The sequence below is a fragment of the Lethenteron reissneri genome, chromosome 42 (genome assembly GCF_015708825.2).
Source record: "Lethenteron reissneri isolate LAM-NWPU_2019-01 chromosome 42, ASM1570882v1, whole genome shotgun sequence".
Classification (NCBI taxonomy): domain Eukaryota; kingdom Metazoa; phylum Chordata; class Hyperoartia; order Petromyzontiformes; family Petromyzontidae; genus Lethenteron; species Lethenteron reissneri.
Window position 1 is genome coordinate 8,841,730 of NC_083820.1, and position 20,320 is coordinate 8,862,049.

At 53.4% G+C, this 20,320-nt stretch overlaps 1 protein-coding gene across 3 annotated transcripts in view; it reads left to right on the forward strand.

Annotated features, from left to right (window-relative positions):
- LOC133352851 (phosphatase and actin regulator 4-B-like) overlaps nucleotides 1-20,320 on the forward strand; it is a 48,363-nt gene that overhangs the window by 21,191 nt on the left and 6,852 nt on the right. Inside the window, exons 1-10 of one of the 3 annotated variants that reach the window (XM_061568810.1) lie at nucleotides 2,745-3,183; nucleotides 10,121-10,288; nucleotides 11,141-11,221; nucleotides 11,586-11,743; nucleotides 13,263-13,479; nucleotides 14,990-15,172; nucleotides 15,481-15,696; nucleotides 16,915-17,132; nucleotides 18,608-18,714; nucleotides 18,950-19,986. In XM_061568810.1, the coding sequence (XP_061424794.1) occupies nucleotides 3,135-3,183; nucleotides 10,121-10,288; nucleotides 11,141-11,221; nucleotides 11,586-11,743; nucleotides 13,263-13,479; nucleotides 14,990-15,172; nucleotides 15,481-15,696; nucleotides 16,915-17,132; nucleotides 18,608-18,714; nucleotides 18,950-19,986 (2,434 nt within the window). In that variant the 5' untranslated portion in view covers nucleotides 2,745-3,134. Of the gene's footprint in view, nucleotides 1-2,744; nucleotides 3,184-10,120; nucleotides 10,289-11,140; nucleotides 11,222-11,585; nucleotides 11,745-13,262; nucleotides 13,480-14,989; nucleotides 15,173-15,480; nucleotides 15,697-16,914; nucleotides 17,133-18,607; nucleotides 18,715-18,949; nucleotides 19,987-20,320 lie in introns of those variants that run through there. The other 2 variants (XM_061568809.1, XM_061568808.1) reach the window with 2 other exon arrangements.

Genomic DNA, 20,320 nt, shown 5'->3' on the forward strand with positions numbered 1-20,320 from the left:
GACTCCAGGTTTGACATTTTTATCAGCTGATCGATTACCACCGGCAGTGTGTCGCATGGAAATAACGAACGAGGCTCTGTCCTGCCAGTGGCGTTAATTTCATCAAATGTCATCGGATCTCGTCAGGTCTCGGAAGCTAAAAAATTAACCCGTGAAAACAAAGTGTTTCACTATAAATTCTTTATATGCGTGGCATCGGTTTTATTTTATTATTCATTTCTGTTTTTCTTGAGTAAGAGTTTCATTTTTATCACATTGGTATTTTAAATTAAATATGAATTTTTTTTTCCTAAAAAGTGGAACATTTTGGAAATTCTTTTTCACGAAAATAAATTGTCACGCACAACGAGTCTGTGTGCAAAATGTCAGCTCGATTGGATCACGGGAAGTGGGTTAAAAAACGACCGAAAGATTTGCACGGTCGTAAGCGCGCAAGCAAGCGTGCAAGCAAGCAAGTGAACTTAATATAAAGGATTTAAAAAGAAACCGAGCCTGGTTATTACTTGGAACGGGTGACCACCAGGGGCTTGCCAGTTGTTGTCGGCGTGTGGCCGTGATGTGGCCAGGCATTGGCAGTGCTGCGTGTCACTCTGGTCGTGCGTGTGTACGTGGGAAGCCAAACGCTCATTCATATTATTGACCAAACATTCCAATGGAGGAGGACCCTCTTTAAAACTATCCTAGAGACTCTGAGGCTTTTGTGGATAAAAAAAAATGGCATTATTACTACTACTAGTACACTATTATCATTAATAGCGTATTAGCGGTGGTTTTAATCTGCGCAGCTAAAATTCGATTTCAAGTGTGCTGGAAACACAAGAGAAAGAATTCTATGTTTTTGCCAACTTGCCGAGGTAGCGATGTGAAATCTCGGTATGACGAGAATGCGTTAAGTATGGGCCTCCACCACCACAATTTTATTTTACGTTTCAATTCGATTGCGAAATCACCAGCTGCTCCGTGCTGCCCCCCCCCCCCCAACTCCACTGCTGTGAAAACCATACTTCACCATGCTGGTCAGTGCGCTTTGGTGAAGGTGGCAGGCAGGTGGAGGGTTGTGATGTTGCCTGTGGCTGAAACGGAACTCTGGGTCGCCGGATTCGAAGCGCATTTAACAAACCACTGCACTACTGCTCCACCCAGTGTTCAGTATGCAGCGCGCAGGAATGGATATTTGAGAGTGGCAGGGCGGTGCAGTGGTAACGCTCGTGCCCTCGGCAAGAAGAGCCAGGGTTCGATACCCGACTCGAGGGTGGAGTTGGTATGTTCTTCCCCTGTTCTCTATGGGATTCCTTGCGGTTTTCCGGTTTCCTCTCGTATTTAAAAAAACTAAACTGTAACTGCCATCAGGCAAAATTAGCCTGCAACATTAAACAATTTGAATTACGTCACAGCAACATCGCCCCCTACTGCGAGAAAAGCTAGGCAGGGCCCTCCTGAAAACAAGTCTTGTGACTCGATGTGGCTTTCCTGGGTAAGCAATTGTACAGTAGAGTAACGACCGCACGTGATGTGGAGGTCGCGTGAAACCTGACCTTAGGTAACAGTCGTTGGGTAAAACCCTGGCGCTTCCATTTATCAAGACCTCATTGCGCCCTGCAGCACACAGCCCACGGCAACCTCCCGCACCACCTCAAAGACCGCTCGTCAAGGCTCGCGCAAAACGAGCAATCGCTCCAACTCTGCCCAACTTGACGAGCTACATCACTTGCCTCGGGTGCGTGGGCCCTCTCGGTCACCTGAATTGTCCCGTCACTCCCCGTCAGTCGGTGGGCCGGTCTCTCGAGCTACTTTACATTCACGCGGTGCGCGCTCCACTTACTCCCGCGAACATGTCGCTGCGCAAAAAGCAAATCCCTCCGCAAAAGAGCGGAGGTATTTTGTGTTTTTTTTTTTAAATCTGGGACACAATGGCGTTCCCTCCCCGGCGCTAGTGGGGAAGCCCGCGCTACGCCAGCGCTGGGGCAGATCTTGCGCGCAGCTGAGCGCCGCTTTATTGGAACTGTTTTTCTCCCTTTCTGGCCGCGTCCTGTCTTTGTTCGCTGCTCCGCGGGCCATCAGACGGGCCCCCTGGGGCCTCCGGTCATGACAGAGGCACAAAACGGTCCCGTGTGGAACTTGGCCTGCGCCCACTTTTCATGCTGGGAGGCCGACGGGTAATCCAATGATTAGAGCGCTAAGCGTCCAGGATTAGACGTCAGGGCGTGCGTGCTTGCGTGCCCAGCCGGAGCCGCTCGCCGCTGTTATTGACTCGTTTAGCGCGGGGACGCGGGCCTCCCTCCGCTCCCGAGGCCTCGCATCGTTGTCCGCGGAAGCCACGGGGGCTTCCCATTGTGAGTCCTTTTCACAGGCCGCGCGCGCGCCCGCTGTTTGTGTACCTGCGAGGCGTTTTGAAGTGGGTTTTATCCCGGCTGAACACTGTGCGCCACGAGCGGTCCCGCAGTTCCCTGGGGAGATGTAAAAATGCTTTGGCTGCTGCAGTTTTGAAAACAGTTAAGTGCGCTCCTCAAGTGTACTGCTTTGCTGGCTTTGGACCACTAGACGTCAGAGAGTTTGTTGGAATTCGTGAATGAAATGCCATTTCTGGCAGCACAAAGGGCCCCTCTGTTCATTGGTTATAAGCATGAACCTTCTCCCCCCCCCCCGTGCCCATAACAGGCTTCTTCTTCCACCCAACCTCCATTCCAAAAACCCTCTTTCCCCCTTTCAGTCGGCGGCAGGCGCAGCCCCATATGTGCGTGCAGGCGTGCGGGGAATTTATCCATGGCCTTTGACCTCCGCGGGCGCGATTTACATTGGAATCCCGGGCATGTGGGCAGCTAGGCGCTGGCCTCGGCGAGTTGTGCGATAAGGACGCTGCGCTCGGCACGGCCCGTCGTCGTCGTCGCTAGCGCCGCCCGTTTCTCACTCGTTCCACGACCGCTCGCCGCTCGCCGCTCCGAGGCGATCGTAGAGGCGGCTCGTCGCCCGCTGGCGGGGGTGGGAAACGCGTCGCCTGCCAATCCGTCGACGGCATGGGCTTAACCGTGGCGGCGCCCGGTTTTGGGAGGGGCCCTCCGTCCGCTCTACGATGACCGCGAGGCGTGTGCGTCCGGCCGGCACAGTGCAGCGGCTGGAGACGCGGGTCATGTAGCATGGGCCAGTCGGCTCCCCCCAAGCAGGAGTGCGGGAGCAGCCACAGCTGTGAGTAAACCCCGGCGTCGCCGCCATCAGCGCGATGTTGAGACCCAGGTGCGATGGAACGTTTCGCGAGCGGTCTACCCCCCGTGCGCTCGGATGAGTGTAAAGTGAAACTTTCGCTGTGGGTTTCCAGCGTTACGCCCGCGCGGCGTGTCGGTTAGCGCGCGTTAACTTGTTCGATTCCTTCTCCCTGCGCAGCAGTTGACATCACGGGCAGGTCGTGTGCGGTGGGTTAAAGTGTGGGTGCCTCCGCCTAGTCCAAGCTGCCTCGCCAGTGTGGAGGAACAGGCCAAATAACCTCTCTGATGCTCCCTCTTGTTTGAGGCTCTTCTGCCAGCAGTGGTGTGAACAAGCAGTTGTAGGGTTGCTTCTTTATCGTGATTGTCATTAGTTGAGCGTGAGCAGGGTGAACTGTTGCTGCTGTTATGGAACGGATGAAGCATGTGATTAACGCCGTGCTGAAAAAACCGCTACGCAGGTATGTTGCGAGCGTGTAAAAGTGCACCGCAAGAAGATGCAAAAACACAAGAATGTTACACTGTCAGGCTAAACGTTGACTGCGAAATAGCTGACCAGCTCGGGCTTGCGTTAAACATTTACCATGAACGGTCGGATCATATTCAGAGCTCACGGCTTGACACAAATGCGTTTGAGCGAGCGCATGAGTCGGATGCCATCGGCTAATCCTGCCAAGAACAAGTGACAAAAAACACGGCGGTGGAGTGTGTCACCGCGCTCGACAGAATGTGCTCCAGTGTCGTGTCGCCGGATCCCATGTTTTGAAAGTTAAAGTGAGCTACGCCCATGTGCCCCAGCATCGATGGCAAAATCACTCTGCCCCCCCTTCCGTTCCAAACGGGTTATCGCAGTGATTGCTTCGACGCACTTTGACGAGTTCCCCCAGATGTCGGACGTACATTTCAGTCCAGCCGGGCTGAAAATCTGCATTTTTTTAAGTGATCGGTTACCCTAAGGGCCATCCAAATAAATCGGTGATGCTGCTGCATTCGTTGCCAGTGGTGCACAATTGACAAATACTCAGCAAATACACTCAACACATTCGTCAATAACACTGCGGCCTTAAAGGGAAAATAATAGGTGATGTTTCAGATGATGGCCCTTCGTAGCACATACATAGAGAGGCCTAAGAGATAGGGTGGATAATAAGAGTTCGAGACTGCACTACACCACGGAGCCTGATAAGAATAATTATTTTTTAAAATGTGTTTTGACGACCAGTTTTTTAATTGGCTTATGAACAGTGACTGAATAGTGGCTATTGAGTAACAGCCGAATCCTTAAATGATCAGAACGTTTTACAAACTAAATGAACGTATATAATCGTGGGTTGCATTCAGTCCTGTGTGTGCCTGGAACCGTCCACTGGTTCCATGCTAATCCCTTACATGAACATCATGCTAATCCCTCACATGAACATCATGCTAATCCCTCACATGAACATCATGCTAATCCCTCACGTGAAAATAGCCTCTTCCTTGCCCTCGTCGAGGAGGCCGCTCTTCTCCTATCTTACAGTTACATGCTAAGTTCTCACATTAACATCACTAGCCCCGGCCACTTCTTTATGACTCTTGGGCTACACCCAGTTCAAACCTTTTAAAACAGTCTGCCTCAGCAGCAGACCACGCTTTTCCAGCTGATGACGGACGCTTGTGTTGCGCCCGAAACGTCGTGATTTATTTTATTTTATACCTACGCGACTTTACCGAAAGAACCAAAGAGTATGGTTCCATAAGGCGTATGTCCTGTCACGGTGCACACACTGGATTTGCGATTCAGAGGGCAGCTGTTCGACTCCCATCTCCCGGCACGGTGGTTGACACAATGACACAGGTTTCTTAAATCCCCCCCTCCCCGCGCCACCTGTGTCCACCCTGCAGTGTAGATGTGTTCACCGCGGCTAGTCTCTCGTGCAGGTTGTATTTGACGGGGTGACGTGTGGCTGCTCCCCACCTCTTCCAAGGCAATTGGCCAGAACGAACGAGTCGGGCGCCACGGTGGGGAGATGTTAAATATCTCGCCAGGTATGCAGGAGGTCGTGGGTTCGATCCCAACCCTGACGCCTGTTGTATATTTGGAGTTTGGGTGTCTCTCCGTGGTGAGATGTTAACTACCTCGCCTGGTATACAGGAGATCGTGGGATCGATCCCAACCCTGACACCTGCTGTATATTTGGAGTTTGGGTGTCTCTCTCTTCGTGGTGAGATGTTAACTACCTCGCCTGGTATGCAGGAGGTTGTGGGTTCGATCCCGACCCTGGTCGCGTGGATTTTTCTACGGGTCCTCTGGTTTTTCCCTCCACATTTATAACCAACACGAGTTTCGAATATTTCGCTGCTATAAATTTGCACTCGGTTGAGCTTCCACTTGTGGCCAGGTCGCTTCTGGAAAAAGAGCCGTATAGCTCAGTGGGCCCTACCTGGTAGAAAATAAAAAATCTTCCGTGGGTATTTAACTCTATCGGGGGAGGGCCTTCCGCCAGCGGTGGCGTCAGCAGGCAATTCCAACCGCTGCACCTTTACCTTTTTATAATTACCTTCACAATGACACCCTCCCCCCCGATGTGTGGTATTCGGATGATTTTGAAATAGTGAGGTTGCATAGCCTGTGGATCTGCCCCACTTGTAAGGGGCTTAGCGCAACGCATGCGGCGCTGCATGCTCGAATGGATGTGTCACGCGGTGTTTGTGGTGCGATTTCATTGCCGTTAATTGCTTTCATGCGCCCGGGAAATATGCCAGCGGCAGTTGGCACCCGGGACCACTTTGTGTGCAGCCTAACTGGGTGGCTTCAGGAAAGTGGAAACTAATTTCATTTAGGAACGGAAGGGGGACGCGGCAACAGCACAAGGGCTGCCTATGTGCGGCTGCGCCGAGTTCTTACCTCCCCCCCCTCCTCCTTGTCATCGTTGTCATCATCATTCGCTGTGATCTATCCACTGCTGGATGAAGGCTTCCCCAAGCCGTCGAGATCCCTCGCGGTCCTGCAGTGCCGCTGTCTATCTTATCTCATCATCGCCAGTCCTTTAGCTGCCATTCTTTCACCAGTCTCGTCCATCGGCCATCATCCCCACTTGTGATGGGCCTTGGCCAGAGGTTGCAACCGGGTACCCGATACCCGTACACTACCCGATACCCGGCTACCCGGCCGGGTACGGGTACGCGTTTGCGACCCTGGTGCGGCCGGGTACGGGTAGGCCGTTGGTCACTGGTGAGTAACCGTTTGTCACTCATTTCGGGTAGGGTACGGGTAGGGAACGGGTACCCGTACCCGGCCGGGTACGGGTACCCATTTGCGACCCTGGTGCGGTCGGGTACGGGTAAGGAATCAAAACCCGTTTGCGACCTCTGGCCCTGGCAAAAACCCAGTGGCTTTCCTCTTGTCTCCCAATCGGCAACACCGGAGGCAGTTGGCAGCGTGGTATCGGTGAACGATAGAGTGAGCTGCTCATTGCTCCACGATGGCGAGATGTTAACTACCTCGCCTGGTATATCGGAGGTCGTGGGTTCGGTCCCGACCCGGGCGCCTGCTGCTGCATATTTGGAGTTTTCATGTCTCTCTCGCCATGGTCGCGTGGATTTTTTTCGCCCCGGTTTTTCGCTCCACATTTAGAAAATTGCATTTGGAGTATTTGACTGCTATAAATTTCAACATGGTGATAAGCCGCTTCGTTGAGCTATTATTTGTCTCCAAGTTGATTCTGAAAAAGAGCGAAATAGTTCAGTGGGCCTTACCTGGTAAAAATGTTTTTTATAGTTTTTATAGTTTAATTTCAGTTCCCAAATAAGCTCCCGGTAAGTGGAGCGAATTATCGGATCTCATGCCGAACAAGACGCCGTACAACCTGAAAATGCATCGGAGAGGCAGGGTTTGTTGTGGGGGCGTCTATTTTTAAGCAAGGTGGAATGTCAGGGAGTGGAGGCTGTGGTGTTATGGGAACGGGCCTTGTCATCCTAGAATCTATCCCCCCCCCCTAACCAAACCCGTTCCCGTGTGGTGGTTTCTGACGGGGTAGTTTTTCCTGATGATGTTTTCAGAGCGGTGCGGGGAGGTTTGCATGGCGCGAGTTAAGCGGTGCGTGCCCAGGAACGTTAGGCATGTGGAGCTTGGAGATATGTCGACACAAAAAATTACTTCCTCTGAAATTTGACAGAGCGTGACACGGGGAGTGGTTAAGAGTAGACCACAGTGAGTCTCGCGGGGAAGCATACCATGCAGGTGGCTGTGCTGGTATAGGTCGTGTACGTGGAATATCGGTGTGGATTCTAAATGCCGCGATGTCAAATTAATGAGCGCCAAACCAAGGCCGGCACCCCGGGGTGCGCAGTCTCAGTGCCGCGTTTGTGATGGATTCGACGTGAATTTTAACAAGCGCAAGCGCTCGCGAGGGACTCGTTGCCTCAACTTTGTTGCGCAAAAAAGAAAATTACATTTTCTCGGGCGTGTTCCCACCTCTTGGCTGGTGGGAATGTGTTGATGCGTCGCGCCACGCTGCCGTCAATCACCGCCGCCGTCGGGGTGGAGAGATGGCCGGGCGGTGTCTGCGCACGGCGGCACGCGCGCGCTCGAGAGAGCGAGAGAGAGAGACGGCGGCGTTGTGTCGCCGGGGGTCGTGCGTGGGTGGCGCGGTGGGCCGCGGTTGGCACCCGGGCGTAGGAGCGGGCCGGCGTCCTGACCAGGCCCCGGCGAGCGCGTTTATAAATTCCACGGGTTGATTTGCCCGTGAAACACTCGCGTGCGCGATACAGTGGCAGGGCAGTCGGAACCGCGGCAGCACAATAGACCTTTGTGTTGCGCGGGCCCCCACGGTTGTTGTTGCCAGGCCTTCGGCCGAGTGCCGACGCGTAATCTTTGGCGTCACCCGGCCCCAGCCCCCGGCCCCCTGTTCCCGATTAAAACCTCCACAGCCCGGAGATTTCCATTTTGTCACTCCAGCCGTGGCTCGGCGCAGTGTGGTGATTTATACCGATGATAAATATGCGGAACTTGTAGCATCCGTGTGACTGTTCCCGGGGCGAGCGTATAAACACAAGCGGCACATTCAGACGATGTAAATAATGTAGCAGAAAACGAAAAAGCGAGGTGGGGCATATTGAGAAAGTGCCACAATGCGCCACGGAAACCTACTAAAAAAAAACTTGGCTGGACCCGCTTGAAAAAGAAGTCACGAGACACAGGCTTTCCGGGGTAAACATGCGGAGCGATGTATGATCGGCATCAACAAACGGTGGAGACGCAGTGTCCTGCAGGCAGAGCGTTTTTTGCCGGTGACGTCAATACACCGTAAACATCACAAAAGTTTTTCGGGTGCCGTACACACAGATTACGTACGTGTGCACGCGTGCGGCGCTTTTCTCAGTCCACTGCTGGATGAAAGCCTCCGCACGCCGGTTAGTCCGCGTTGGTGAAGGAGGGGAGCGTGGACGTGGAAACGTAAAAGTACGGGACAACAACGCGGTTTTTTTTTCTGCACTGCCTTCTTCGGTCCGCCGCTCGTCGCGTGTGTGACGGTCGCCCATCCGAGCGCTCGCTAGGCTCTTCCCTGGTTAGCTTCTGAGAGCTGACAAAATCGGGCAGATTCCGGGCGATGGTGTCACAGGACACCGAAAGTCCACACGCGTGGTGAAATTTGCGAAGTGTAAATGATCAGACGCTGTCTCCCTGACAGACCTGTTCTTCACCTGAGGACGGCTGCTTGCGTTGTGGCCGAAACGTCGTGAGAATTATGTTATAATTTTTTATTTTATTATTTTATTATTTCCATTCTACGTGACTTTACTGAAAGAACCAAGAAGATGAATCCCTGCAGTCACGAAAGCTTTAAATCGAAATGTAAATGATTAGTTCCCAAGTTGCGTCGTCCTCCAAACTCACTCATGTGCGGTTGCTGCGATTTCTCACAATGGGCCAAATGTGCTCTGCAAGCTCGTGTACACGCAGAGGACACTCTACAACACAGTGTGGCATCTAAATGCAACCGCATCTCAAGGCACTGTACAGAAACAGTGGGCGCGTTTCCTTTGTAGAAAATAAGTCGGTCGTACGCAGCGGAGTAAAGGAACGAACATGGACTTGAACCGGGGCAGGGAGACGACAGCACGGATTGCTGGGGGGGGAAGGGAGTTATCGACTGTGGGGGCAGCAGAGGAGAATGAGCAACTTCCCACCAAGCGAAGGTTGTCTGGGGGGCTTGGACAGAACGCCTTGGTGGCTGGAGCAGAAAGTGCATAGAGTGGAGAAGAGTGAAACGAAAGAGGAGAGGTAGGAGAGAGCATGGCGGAGAGGAGAGTGAGATGAGAGGGAACATGTAGGCAGGGGTGAGTCCGTTCTAGGATTCGGTGGCAAGATGTTATCTCCCTCGCCTGGTACGTACGAGGTCGTGGGTTTAATCCCGACCCTGACGATGCCTGTATATTTTGAGTTTGCATGTTCTCCCCGTGGTGGTCGCGTGGATTTTCTCCAGGTCCTATGGTTTTTATTTCCGCATTGAGAAACATGTGTTGAGATTTTTGTTGGCTGTTATGAATTCCCACGTGTGATGATATCAGCCACTGCGATGAGATATTATTCGTGGCCAGGTCGCCTAAAAAAAAAAGAGCTAATAGGTCAGTGGGCTTTACCTGATAAAAAATGTTTTTGTCGTTAATAGTTCAGACGTACGTGTATCACTCAATGGCCTGTAGCCACTTGACCCAGGAGGTGTGTGACTGATTGCGCCAAGCGATGTGCAGTGCGGGGTTTTGCCCTTCGCCGAACGCTGAGAAGATCCAGCCGCTTCCACTGCCCGCTCAACGCCTCGCTGTTCGGCCTCGGCACCGCCGTAGAGGCGGCTTGCGTCCGACGTCGCCGGCGCGTGAGAGAGTGCCGAACCGCCGGTGCGACTGTGTCCTGGCGTGACCCCACGCGTGTACCCCCGCAGGCGAGGATGTGCCGCAAATGGTGCCCGGCCGCTCCGAGTCCGTGGCGTCGGACTCCAGCACGCCGACGCTCAAGCGCAAGAGCAAGCTGTCGTCGCTCGGCAAATTCCTCAAGCCGTGGACGTGGCGCAAGAAGAAGCCGAGCCCCAAGTTCCAACAAACTTCCGAAGGTGAGTGCGTCCACGGGCACTGTTTCCGCGGCAAGGCATAGATGTGGGCGACATCCACGTTCGAGCGAACATCACCTTAAAGCGGTGCTCTTCACACGTTTTCACAGGGGGGCCACTTTCGCCGATAAGACATCATCAGCGTGAGGGCCGCCACACATTATGAAACCATTGGGGTTTGACAGCAGCACGAGGATGGGGGTGTTGTGTATTGTCGGGGGCCGCACTAAAGGCCGTCAGCGGCCCCCAGTGGCCCGCGGGCCCTGCAATGAAGACTACTGCCTTAAAGTCTATTTGATGAATTATCAAGGAAGCCTCAAACTTGGCTCGGACAACCTTGGATACACGGCTGAGGCATGCGTCGACAAGGTAAGATCCGTCAGTGGTTGTGTTTACCCTGGAACCCAGGTGAACAGGTTCCTCGTGCATGCAGTGCCTGTGTGGGTCTCCCTTATAAAAGTGGCTTGTGTATCAGTGGCCCGTCGTCGCCTGGTTATAATTTAGCACGCAGGTTTGTTTCCTAGCCACGGCGTGATCCCAAGCGTAGATTGCCAAGTCAAGCCACGTGTTGAGCATTTATTCCATGAAGCTTTCTCCACTCACTACTGCTGGCATCGTCACAAGTCCACATGAGGAATATCACCTTGTCTCTTTCCACCCTTTCACGTTTTCTGGTTTTCCGATTGAATGTTTGTCCTGGGCGTGTTGGGGAATTCTCAATTTCCTGTCCGGGACTTTCTGAGAACACCCAGTTTTCCCATCTGGCCAGCGCACTGGGACAGGATAGCTGTCAATCAGCACTGCTGTCGTTGTTGTTGTTGACAATGGTGCTGATGTTTGTGTGTGTGTGTGCAGTATTGGAGCGAAAGATCTCCATGAGGCTCAGTCGGGAGGAGTTGATAAGGAAAGGGCTGCTGAGAGACGTGCCTGAAAGTGGTGAGCCCTGGTTTGCAGTGTCATTCACGAGCCCTTGCAGTGACTACGAAACACTTTCGTGAAGTAGGAGGTACCAGAAGTGTTGGTCATATCTTGCCAACTAAGTTTGAAAGTATCTCTGCATTATCTCTCTGTCCAACTGTAAAGGGTGGCTACGCTATAAAGATGATCCAGTACAAATGATTTTTAGCAGAAAGTTGTCTTGCTTTGACGGACTCGCTCTCGTGAAAACCAAACGCATTGATCAAAGCGTTTCCCGATATTTGGAGACTCAACTCAGAGGAAGATCAACTTTGCCTGCATACGCGCGACGTGCGTCCACGACCTGAACCCGCGTCTGCCCCCTTTTTGCGCGTCGGTGCAGTCCTGGAGAGGGCATCGATCAGGGAGGAGGCTCCCTTGGGGAACGGCCACGTGGCTTCGGAGCTCTCCTCGGAGGAAGAGCTGAGAGTCGGCGACGGCTTCTCGACCCCGGCACACCCGTCGGATTCGGGTTCCGAGGATCAGGCAGTCCACGGAGGAGGTGCGGAGTGGGGGGGGGTTCCAGGGTTAGGAGGGTCGCACTTTATCTTGAGCCCAGCGGCAGCACGACCACAGCCTTCAGCGGCGAGCGCGTTTGCCGCACATTGCAGAGGGGATTGCGGTTCCAGGCCCCAACGGCTGCCCTGGTCAATACTGCGGATGTGGTAACATGAAACCTGGTTCACAGTGGACGTTATAGATCCCGTTTAGTCAGTTTATTTTGGGTACGGGTCCCATTAAGCTTAGAAGCTCATTTTCAATGATGACCCGGCTAAAACGCCAAGTGTGTTACATGGGGAGGGTTTAGAGGGACTACTGCATAGAACAAGAGTGGGGAAAATGTACAACATCAATCAAACAAAATGTATTTCTATAGCACTATTCGTGCAAAAATAATGCAATATATAGTGCTTTACAGGCATGAACAATAAAAGTGAATTTGTAGGCAAAATAAAATCACGTTGTTGCAAATTTCTAGCAAAGACATAATAAAAATAACACATTAAGAAAATCCTAATTAAAAGCGAGTTTAAAAAAGTAAGTTTGTTGATTTATTTTAAAAGTGCTTAATGATAAACATAACTAATAAACAGCGAGAACTATGTACAATGGGTATCTAGCTAGTAATTCAAAATTATATTATACAGGACACTCGTGAGATGAACTCGCATATGGTATTTTAAATGCCATCATGGTCCAAATTTAATAAACTACGTGCAAATGTATTCTTGGTTCTTTCGGTAAAGTCACGTATTAACAATGAAATAAAATAAAAATTGTATTAAAACATTTTTATTATAATTTTTTTTCTTTTTTTCTATCTACGTGACTTTACCAAAAGAATCAAGAATATGAATTCCTGCAGTCACCAAAGTTTTAAGTCTAAATTTTACGTGCCAATGATTTGATTGGGAAGCCACGTAGCAACATCGCCCCCTACTGGCAGACTAATGCCGACTGGTGGGCCGGTGATGCATTCACCTTGTTCCTCGCAGGGGCAGCTGCCACTGGGGGTTCCCTGCCGCAGGGCATCTCTATGTACTGCATGGGAGGCGTGGTATGAAAGCGATAATGGTGATGACTAGCACAGAGCTGGCAACCTCTTGAGATCGTGGGTTCGAACCCAGTGTCTGGTGCCTGTGATTAATCCGGGTTCGCGAGTTGAAGGTTTAAGCCCCGTTACCAGTGTCTGCATTTTGCAAGAATAAAACATCTCATTTAATCTGGTTTTCAGATAATTTAAGCGATTTCCAGCTCCTGTTGCCCATGTACAACAGGGCATGTGAGAAGGAGCAGCACCACCTGAGGTGGATAAAATGCAATCGAAGGACCCTCAGAAGTGGTTTTGCGATGCCGTCTTCCATGGGAGGCACCGTATGAATATTAAGTGATTGACGATGATGGTGACTGGTGGACTGTTGGCTCACCTTGTGGCTGTCGCGGCATAAAGGCCTCTCGCGGCCCGGCCCGTTCGTGCAGCGCCTGACGGCTGTCACCGTGCGTGGTCGATCGTTCTCTCGGCCCAGACTCCCGATTGCAGCCGAGTTCGACGACGACGACGACGCCACCGTCCCGAGCCGAGCGACGGGACACGAGCGACGACGCGGTCACGCAGAGCCGGGCGCCACCGCGTAAAGCTTCCAGCACCATCGGCTCCAACTTCGGCGCCCCCACTTACCAGCATTCCACATTGCCCAGGGTCCCCAGCGGCAGCAGCAACCATCAAACCAACATCGGTACGCTCGCACCCAGGGGCTCCCGAGAGGGTCCTCCTTTGCGGGGTGTTTTGGCCTACTCTTTCATGCTGGCCCCGATGTCTTGGAAGAGCTGGGATTACCTACAAAAATGAATGCCAATACGACGCACGAGGGGTGGTGTGGCTTGCACCGTGCTGGCCGCCTTTGTCTCCCCGGTGGCGACGTTTTAACACACCGCGCAAGGTGCTTATTTAAGGCTGAGTTGACCTAGGTGGAGGCCCGGGACCGGTTTAGATGTTCATCACTGTTGGCATATTCATTGGCTTTGCGTTCTCCGCGTGTTACAGTGCGAGTGTCAGTCGCCAGATTCATTACAGCGCACGGCTGTTTGTTTGGCGATGCCGGGTGGGAGCGTACGAAGGTTGTGAACCCTCGGTTATTAGGGCATTCCGCACGCACGCAGTGAAGTGTCCTCGCGTTGCAGATAATTATTACCCGGCGCCGTTGACCGACACGGGAGAATTGGGCTTGGCTCAAAAAGTGTCCCCGGCTCGAGTTGGAGCTGCGAGCCCTCGGGAAATGCACGCACATTGGCGGGCCTTGAGTTAAGTGGCCACCGGCTTGACATTATTTGTTTCTTCCCGTGAGCCAGAGGGAGAGGTGGGGAGCCGCGGACGTGTAATTGTTAGCAGGCTGGAATTGCAACCCAGATGTCGCCGGTTAGATTGAATTTGATTTCTCATTGGGCAAGTGTCTCTTGAATCCTCTTGCCTCGATCTGACGAGATAGGATGCCATTTAACGGCACTTGTATAACGTGACCTTATTGGTTATTTTCATACAACACCGCTGGCTGTTATCGATTAGCTGATGAAAATGTCAAACGCAGAGTGATATTAAGAATTTGGCGTCAACACGGCAGCATAACTCATTTGCAACGCAGCATACCGTGAATGTCAAAGAGTCACGCTGCACAATTCACACGGTACTGACATTTCTGCCCACCCAGCTATAATTGGGTCCACCACCAGTACTGAATCAGCAGGTCACGAGTGGTGGGTTAAAATGTGGAACTCCCACTTTTAAGATGCCTGGCCCGCGTGGAAGCGCAGGCCGGATACACCCTCTAGGGCAGTGTTGTACATTCATTTTCAGAGGGGGCCCACTTTAGGCGATAAGATATCAGTGTGAGGGCTGCCACACATTTTAAACCATTGTGATTTGCTAGCATGATAAGGGGGGGGGGGGGTGTTTTAACATTTGTGTATTGTAGAGGGCTGCACTAAAGACCACCAGGGGGCCGTCAGTGGCCTGCAGGGCCTTGCAATGAAGAACACTGGTCTAGAGTGCTTGCTCGCGGTGGCCCGTGCACCAGCATTGGCGAGAGCAAAATAAATTACATGGCTGCACCTTTACTCGTCGGAGGTCATTGCTCATCCGTCATCTGTCAAGTCCGCGATCGCGAAACACTCCCAACAACGCTCCCAACAACGCTCCCGACAACGCTCCCAACAACGCTCCTTTTTTCTTGTGTGCCGGCACCACGGCAGATGACGGCGCCCAGGTGCAGGGGCCGCCGCCGCCGCAAGGTCGCCCCTCCCCCCTGCTGCCACCACGAGCCCACGACCCCGGGGCCGGCCAGCGGAATCCCCCCTCGGTCAGGAGCTCGGGGGGCGGCCGGCAGCCCCCTCCGGTGCTCCCCAAGCCCGGCGCCCGCATCGCCCAGGCCAACGGTGAGTCCACGGCGCGGGGCCCAGCTTCCTCGATTGCACGGCGCCGATACCGCTTCGACTTCTCCACGCCGGTGCTGGGGTGGAACTCGGCCTCCTCAAGGGGAACGGTGATGGGGTTTGGGCCAGAGTTTGTAACCTTGAATGATCTAGGTGAGCGTTACATGTTAGGATTTAAGATGGTTGTGAGTCGTGTACATTTGGAGCGACACGAGTGAGTGTTGTACACTAGGGTTATGTGGCCAGAGTTACTGAATTGTGACCGTTCTCTCTGAACCCCCTGCACCTCTGTCTCCATCGTAACTGTGCAGCGAGAGAGGAGCACGGCGCGAGGGACTCCGCGGGGAGCTCCGCACATCCTCCCAGCAGCCGCTCCCCGCTCTTGCCGGCCAGGCCCTCCTCGGTGGACGCGCCGGGCGCCTCGGAGTCGGGGAACCCCGCGGTGCAACCCCGGCCTGGGCCCGTGCCCAGGCCGCACTCCGGCCTTCCCCCGAAGCCTCCCGTCCGCACGAGTTTTCCTGCCGGCGGTGAGGGGGAGCTACGATGTCACGAGGGTTGCAGCGATACGATGACTTTAACGCTGTGATTCGCAATATCGGTTTTCAATAATCCTACACAAATGGAAAAATTAAAAACTGTCCGGTAGTGTGCAACTACGGTCATCCAGGACAAGACCGTGTAACGTGTAACGACGCAATGCCCCGATCCACAAATACTAAGGAGACATCATGGCGATACACTCCGCGGTTATCTGGGCTTGACAACCTGAATGTGAAATTATAGTCGTTGCTCTGCATCTACACCAACCGCACGACAGATGAAGTAGAATAACCCTGCAATTGTGTTTCGCAATGTTATTGCCTTGTTATTGTGTTTTAATTCGCGTAAGAGTTCTACGCCTCTGTGATCCAACAAGCCGAGGCTTTCTGTTGAAGTCCCCAGGCAAGTTTTTCTCAGTGGCAGGTCGCTCATTCTTCTCTGCTACCCCCGTTGTCTGGACCTGCTTTCCTCCAGCCATCCGTGCTTTTGGCTGCCCGCTCCTGTTCACATCAATTCTCAACACCCTCAACTCCAGTTCACTCCGCATAAGCCTGCCATAAGCCTTCTGATCTGTTAAAATTGACATTTGCACACAACATAGTTAAATATTTATATAAACGACATAAAAACGATGTCATATTACCACCACCATGCTAACAATTGTCTTTGTTATTTCGTAAATATTTTGACTCCAATTAATATACTCCAAAAAATGTAACGAGCAAAAATAATCACGACACAGCGATATTCTGCAAAACAGACGACACGATTATCGTGTGACCATATATACCATAAGATGCGGCGCACAGGAGAGGCGTCATATGGTGGCAGGATAAGAATGACGTCAGTCGCCTCTACGAGGCCACGGCGGACGTGTGAATAGCAGCGGTGGTAGCGGTAGACGCCGCATTCCTCTTTGTCACACGCAGAGTCTGGTGTCCTTCCCCCGCACCTCCGATTAGCACGGTCGGCTACGTACGGTGCGAAAGAAGTTCCACATACATACAATGTAGACATACGTGAAGTTCATACCACGAGCAATAGCGTTCAATGGACTGCCCATGCACTGTCAGTAGAGTGGTGAACGTTTTGTTCACTTGAGTAGAGCCGTTGTTGATGAAAGTCTCGGTGAGTGAGATCGTGTGGTTGGAAGGCCAATCGGATGACGTCGATTGATTGCGTCTGTCCCCGCTGTTGGGCTGCAGGGGAGAGCAGGCAGGCGGCTGGAGGCGGCGGTGGTGGTGGAGGCAACTCGGAGCCCCATGCGTCAAGCGGCGCTGGGCCTGCTGTCGCTCTCCGCAAGTTCGGAGTGGTTGGGCTTCCGCCGTCTCTACAGCCGCTTCCGTCGGACCGACCAGAGTCCCAGCAACCCGAGCCCGACGCGCCGCACTCTGCGCCGCAGCCTCCGCACATGCAGCACAGGGTAAGCAGCAGAAGCAGCAGAGGCAGCAGGTACAGCAGCAGAAGCAGCAGTAGCAAGCACATCAGCAGCAGAAACGGCCGTGGCAGCAGTAGCAGCAGAGACAGCAGGAACAGCAGCAGCAGAAGCAGCAGTAGCAGCAGGTGCAGCAGGAGCAAGAACATCAGCAGCAGCAGCAACAGAAACAGCTGTAGCAGCAGGTACAGCAGTAGCAAGAACATCAGCAGCATAAGCAGCAGCAGCAGTAGTAGCAGCAAGTACAGCAGGAACAAGAATATCAGCAGCAGCAGAAACAGCTGTAGCAGCAGGTACAGCAGTAGCAAGAACATCAGCAGCATAAACAGCAGCAGCAGGAACAGCGGCAGCAGGAGCAGTAGCAGGAACGGCTGTAGCAGCAGGAACAGCAGCAGAAGTAGCAGGAACAGCAGCAGGAACAGCTGTAGCAGCAGGAACAGCAGGAACAGCAGCAGCAGAAACAGCAGGAACAGCGGCAGCAGGAACGGCTGTAGCAGCAGGAACAGCAGCAGAAGTAGCAGGAACAGCAGCAGGAACAGCTGTAGCAGCAGGAACAGCAGGAACAGCAGCAGCAGGAACAGCGGCAGCAGGAACAGCTGTAGCAGCAGGAACAGCAGGAACAGCAGCAGCAGAAACAGCAGGAACAGCGGCAGCAGGAACGGCTGTAGCAGCAGGAACAGCAGCAGAAGTAGCAGGAACAGCAGCAGGAACAGCTGTAGCAGCAGGAACAGCAGGAACAGCGGCAGCAGGAACAGCTGTAGCAGCAGGAACAGCAGCAGGAACAGCAGCAGCAGGAACAGCAGCAGCAGGAACAGCAGCAGCAGGAACAGCAGCAGGAACAGCAGGAACAGCAGCAGGAACAGCTGTAGCAGCAGGAACAGCAGTAGCAGGAACAGCAGCAGGAACAGCAGGAACAGCAGCAGGAACAGCTGTAGCAGGAACAGCAGCAGCAGGAACAGCAGCAGCAGGAACAGCAGGAACAGCAGCAGGAACAGCTGTAGCAGCAGGAACAGCAGCAGACCTGACACCAGTGTCCAGGCCCAGCGTTTGCCACTTGTTTACAGAGGTTCGTGGTTCGAGCCCAGCAGCCATCCTGGTTAATACTATAAATGTGTTATAACTGTGTAATATTCGCCGTCTGCTTCATGGCAGTCGTTAAAGATCCGAATTTGCCACATTTCTAAACGACTCGCAAATTATCCTATTGGATGAATCCAAACAACAACATCGCCCCCCGAATGCGAACTACTGCAGACTACACCCGTCCGTGATACACAGCGCCTTCGTGATAGCGTTTCACGATATAATGGGCATGATCTCCTCCCCAGAATAACGAGCTGGGGGAGGGCGGCTCCAGCAGCGGCAGTGACAAGGGGCCATGCATCGATTGCCTCGCCGGGTCTCGCCGTGGATTGCCGCTCCCGATTCTCGCGCTCAGTCGTCGTGCATTTTGCAACTTGCAGGGTCCTCCCAGGGGCTCGCAGACGCAGTCGGAGACGATGGATGCGAGAGCCAGGGTGGTGCAGGAGCTGGACCAAACCGCGGGCGCAGCGTCGCGAGGGATGCACGGGTAGGTGCCGTGCGGCATCCCCTCCCACCCGCTTTGCCATTGGTCTGTGGGTCTCTAATTCTATGGGTCTCTGTGTTAGTCTATGCGTCTCTGTATGAGGCTGTGGATCTGTGTGTGAATGTTTTTGTACAACATCTTGAGACTCGGTCACATGTAGACACTATATTAATCCACCATGTGTTGTTATTTCTAACCGGGGCGCTGGCTTGTGGCCGGGATGCATTTGCCTCCGCAGCCCGTCAGCCGATGGCACCGGCACCACAACTCAGGGCCCGCCACCGGGGCCCCGCATACCCCAGCCGGCCCGTCAACCCGCATCATCATCATCATCAGCGCCACCGCCACCACCACGGCCGTCAGAGTATCCTAGCGACACGCAGCTGATCATGTGGACCGTGACATCGGAACCGGGAATCCCGTCCGGTGGCCGTGCCGCCCCGGCACCGGCGCCGGCGTCAAGAGAACGCGGAGACACGAGGGAGGGTGAGGAACCCCAGCAGCGCCATCCGCCGGGATCACCGGCACGTCCGCCACACCCCCCGGGAGACGGATTCTATGGTGGCGGCGGCGGCAGGGGCGGCACCAGAGGTGGTCACCAAGAGGACAACGATGTCGACGATTACGATGATTCTGTGGGCCCCATTGGGCCCATCTCGGGCGTGCGCATGGAGGATGTCCTCGAGTTTCTCATGCAGCCTTCCGGAGGAGGCCAGGACAATGGTTCAGATGATGCCACCACGGAGAATTGCGTCACCGGCGTACAGATGCACCACGATCACCACCCGGATCACTACCCTGATCATCGCTACGATCACCATCCTGATCACCGCCCTGATCATCGCCACGATCGCCGTCATGATGATCACCACCCTAATCACCACCATAATCACCACCATGATCACCATCCTGATTACCACCCTGATCACCACCCTGATCACCACCCTGATCACCACCCTGATCACCACCCTGATCACCACCCTGATCATCAACACCACGACCACCGCCACCATGACCACCACCATCACCACCACCATCACGACAACCAATATGACCATAACCATAACGACCACGATGACGACAACAACAAGGAAAATGTGGGCACAAGCAAAGCCTCCTTCCCTGACGAGCAGCAAGGGCTCTACCAGGACGACGAGGATGATGAGGATGGGCCCATCCTGTACCGTGACGATGATGACGACGACGACGATGATGGGCCTGTCCTCTACCGGGATGATGAGCAAGAGGATAACGACGACGAAGTGGAGATGACGGGTTAGTTGCCTGATGAGAGCCCCTCACATGTACAGCCTTCCTGTGTATGTGCGTGTGATTGTGTGTGTAGGTGCTCGCTAACAGCACTTGCCCCTACAGTCGGTTAAGGCTATACGGGGGATCTTTGTCTTTATCTTTGTATCGGGCAGCGGTAGTGTCACGGTTAGCGCGCTGCGCTACAAACCCGGCAACCCGTGTTCGATTACCGCTCACAGCCAACACCAGTGACGTTTATCTAAACCGGTCCTGGGACTCCCCAAGGTCGACTTGGCCTCAAATGAGTACCTGGTGCGGTGTGTAAACATCGCCGCTAGGGAGATAAGTGTCGGGTCGT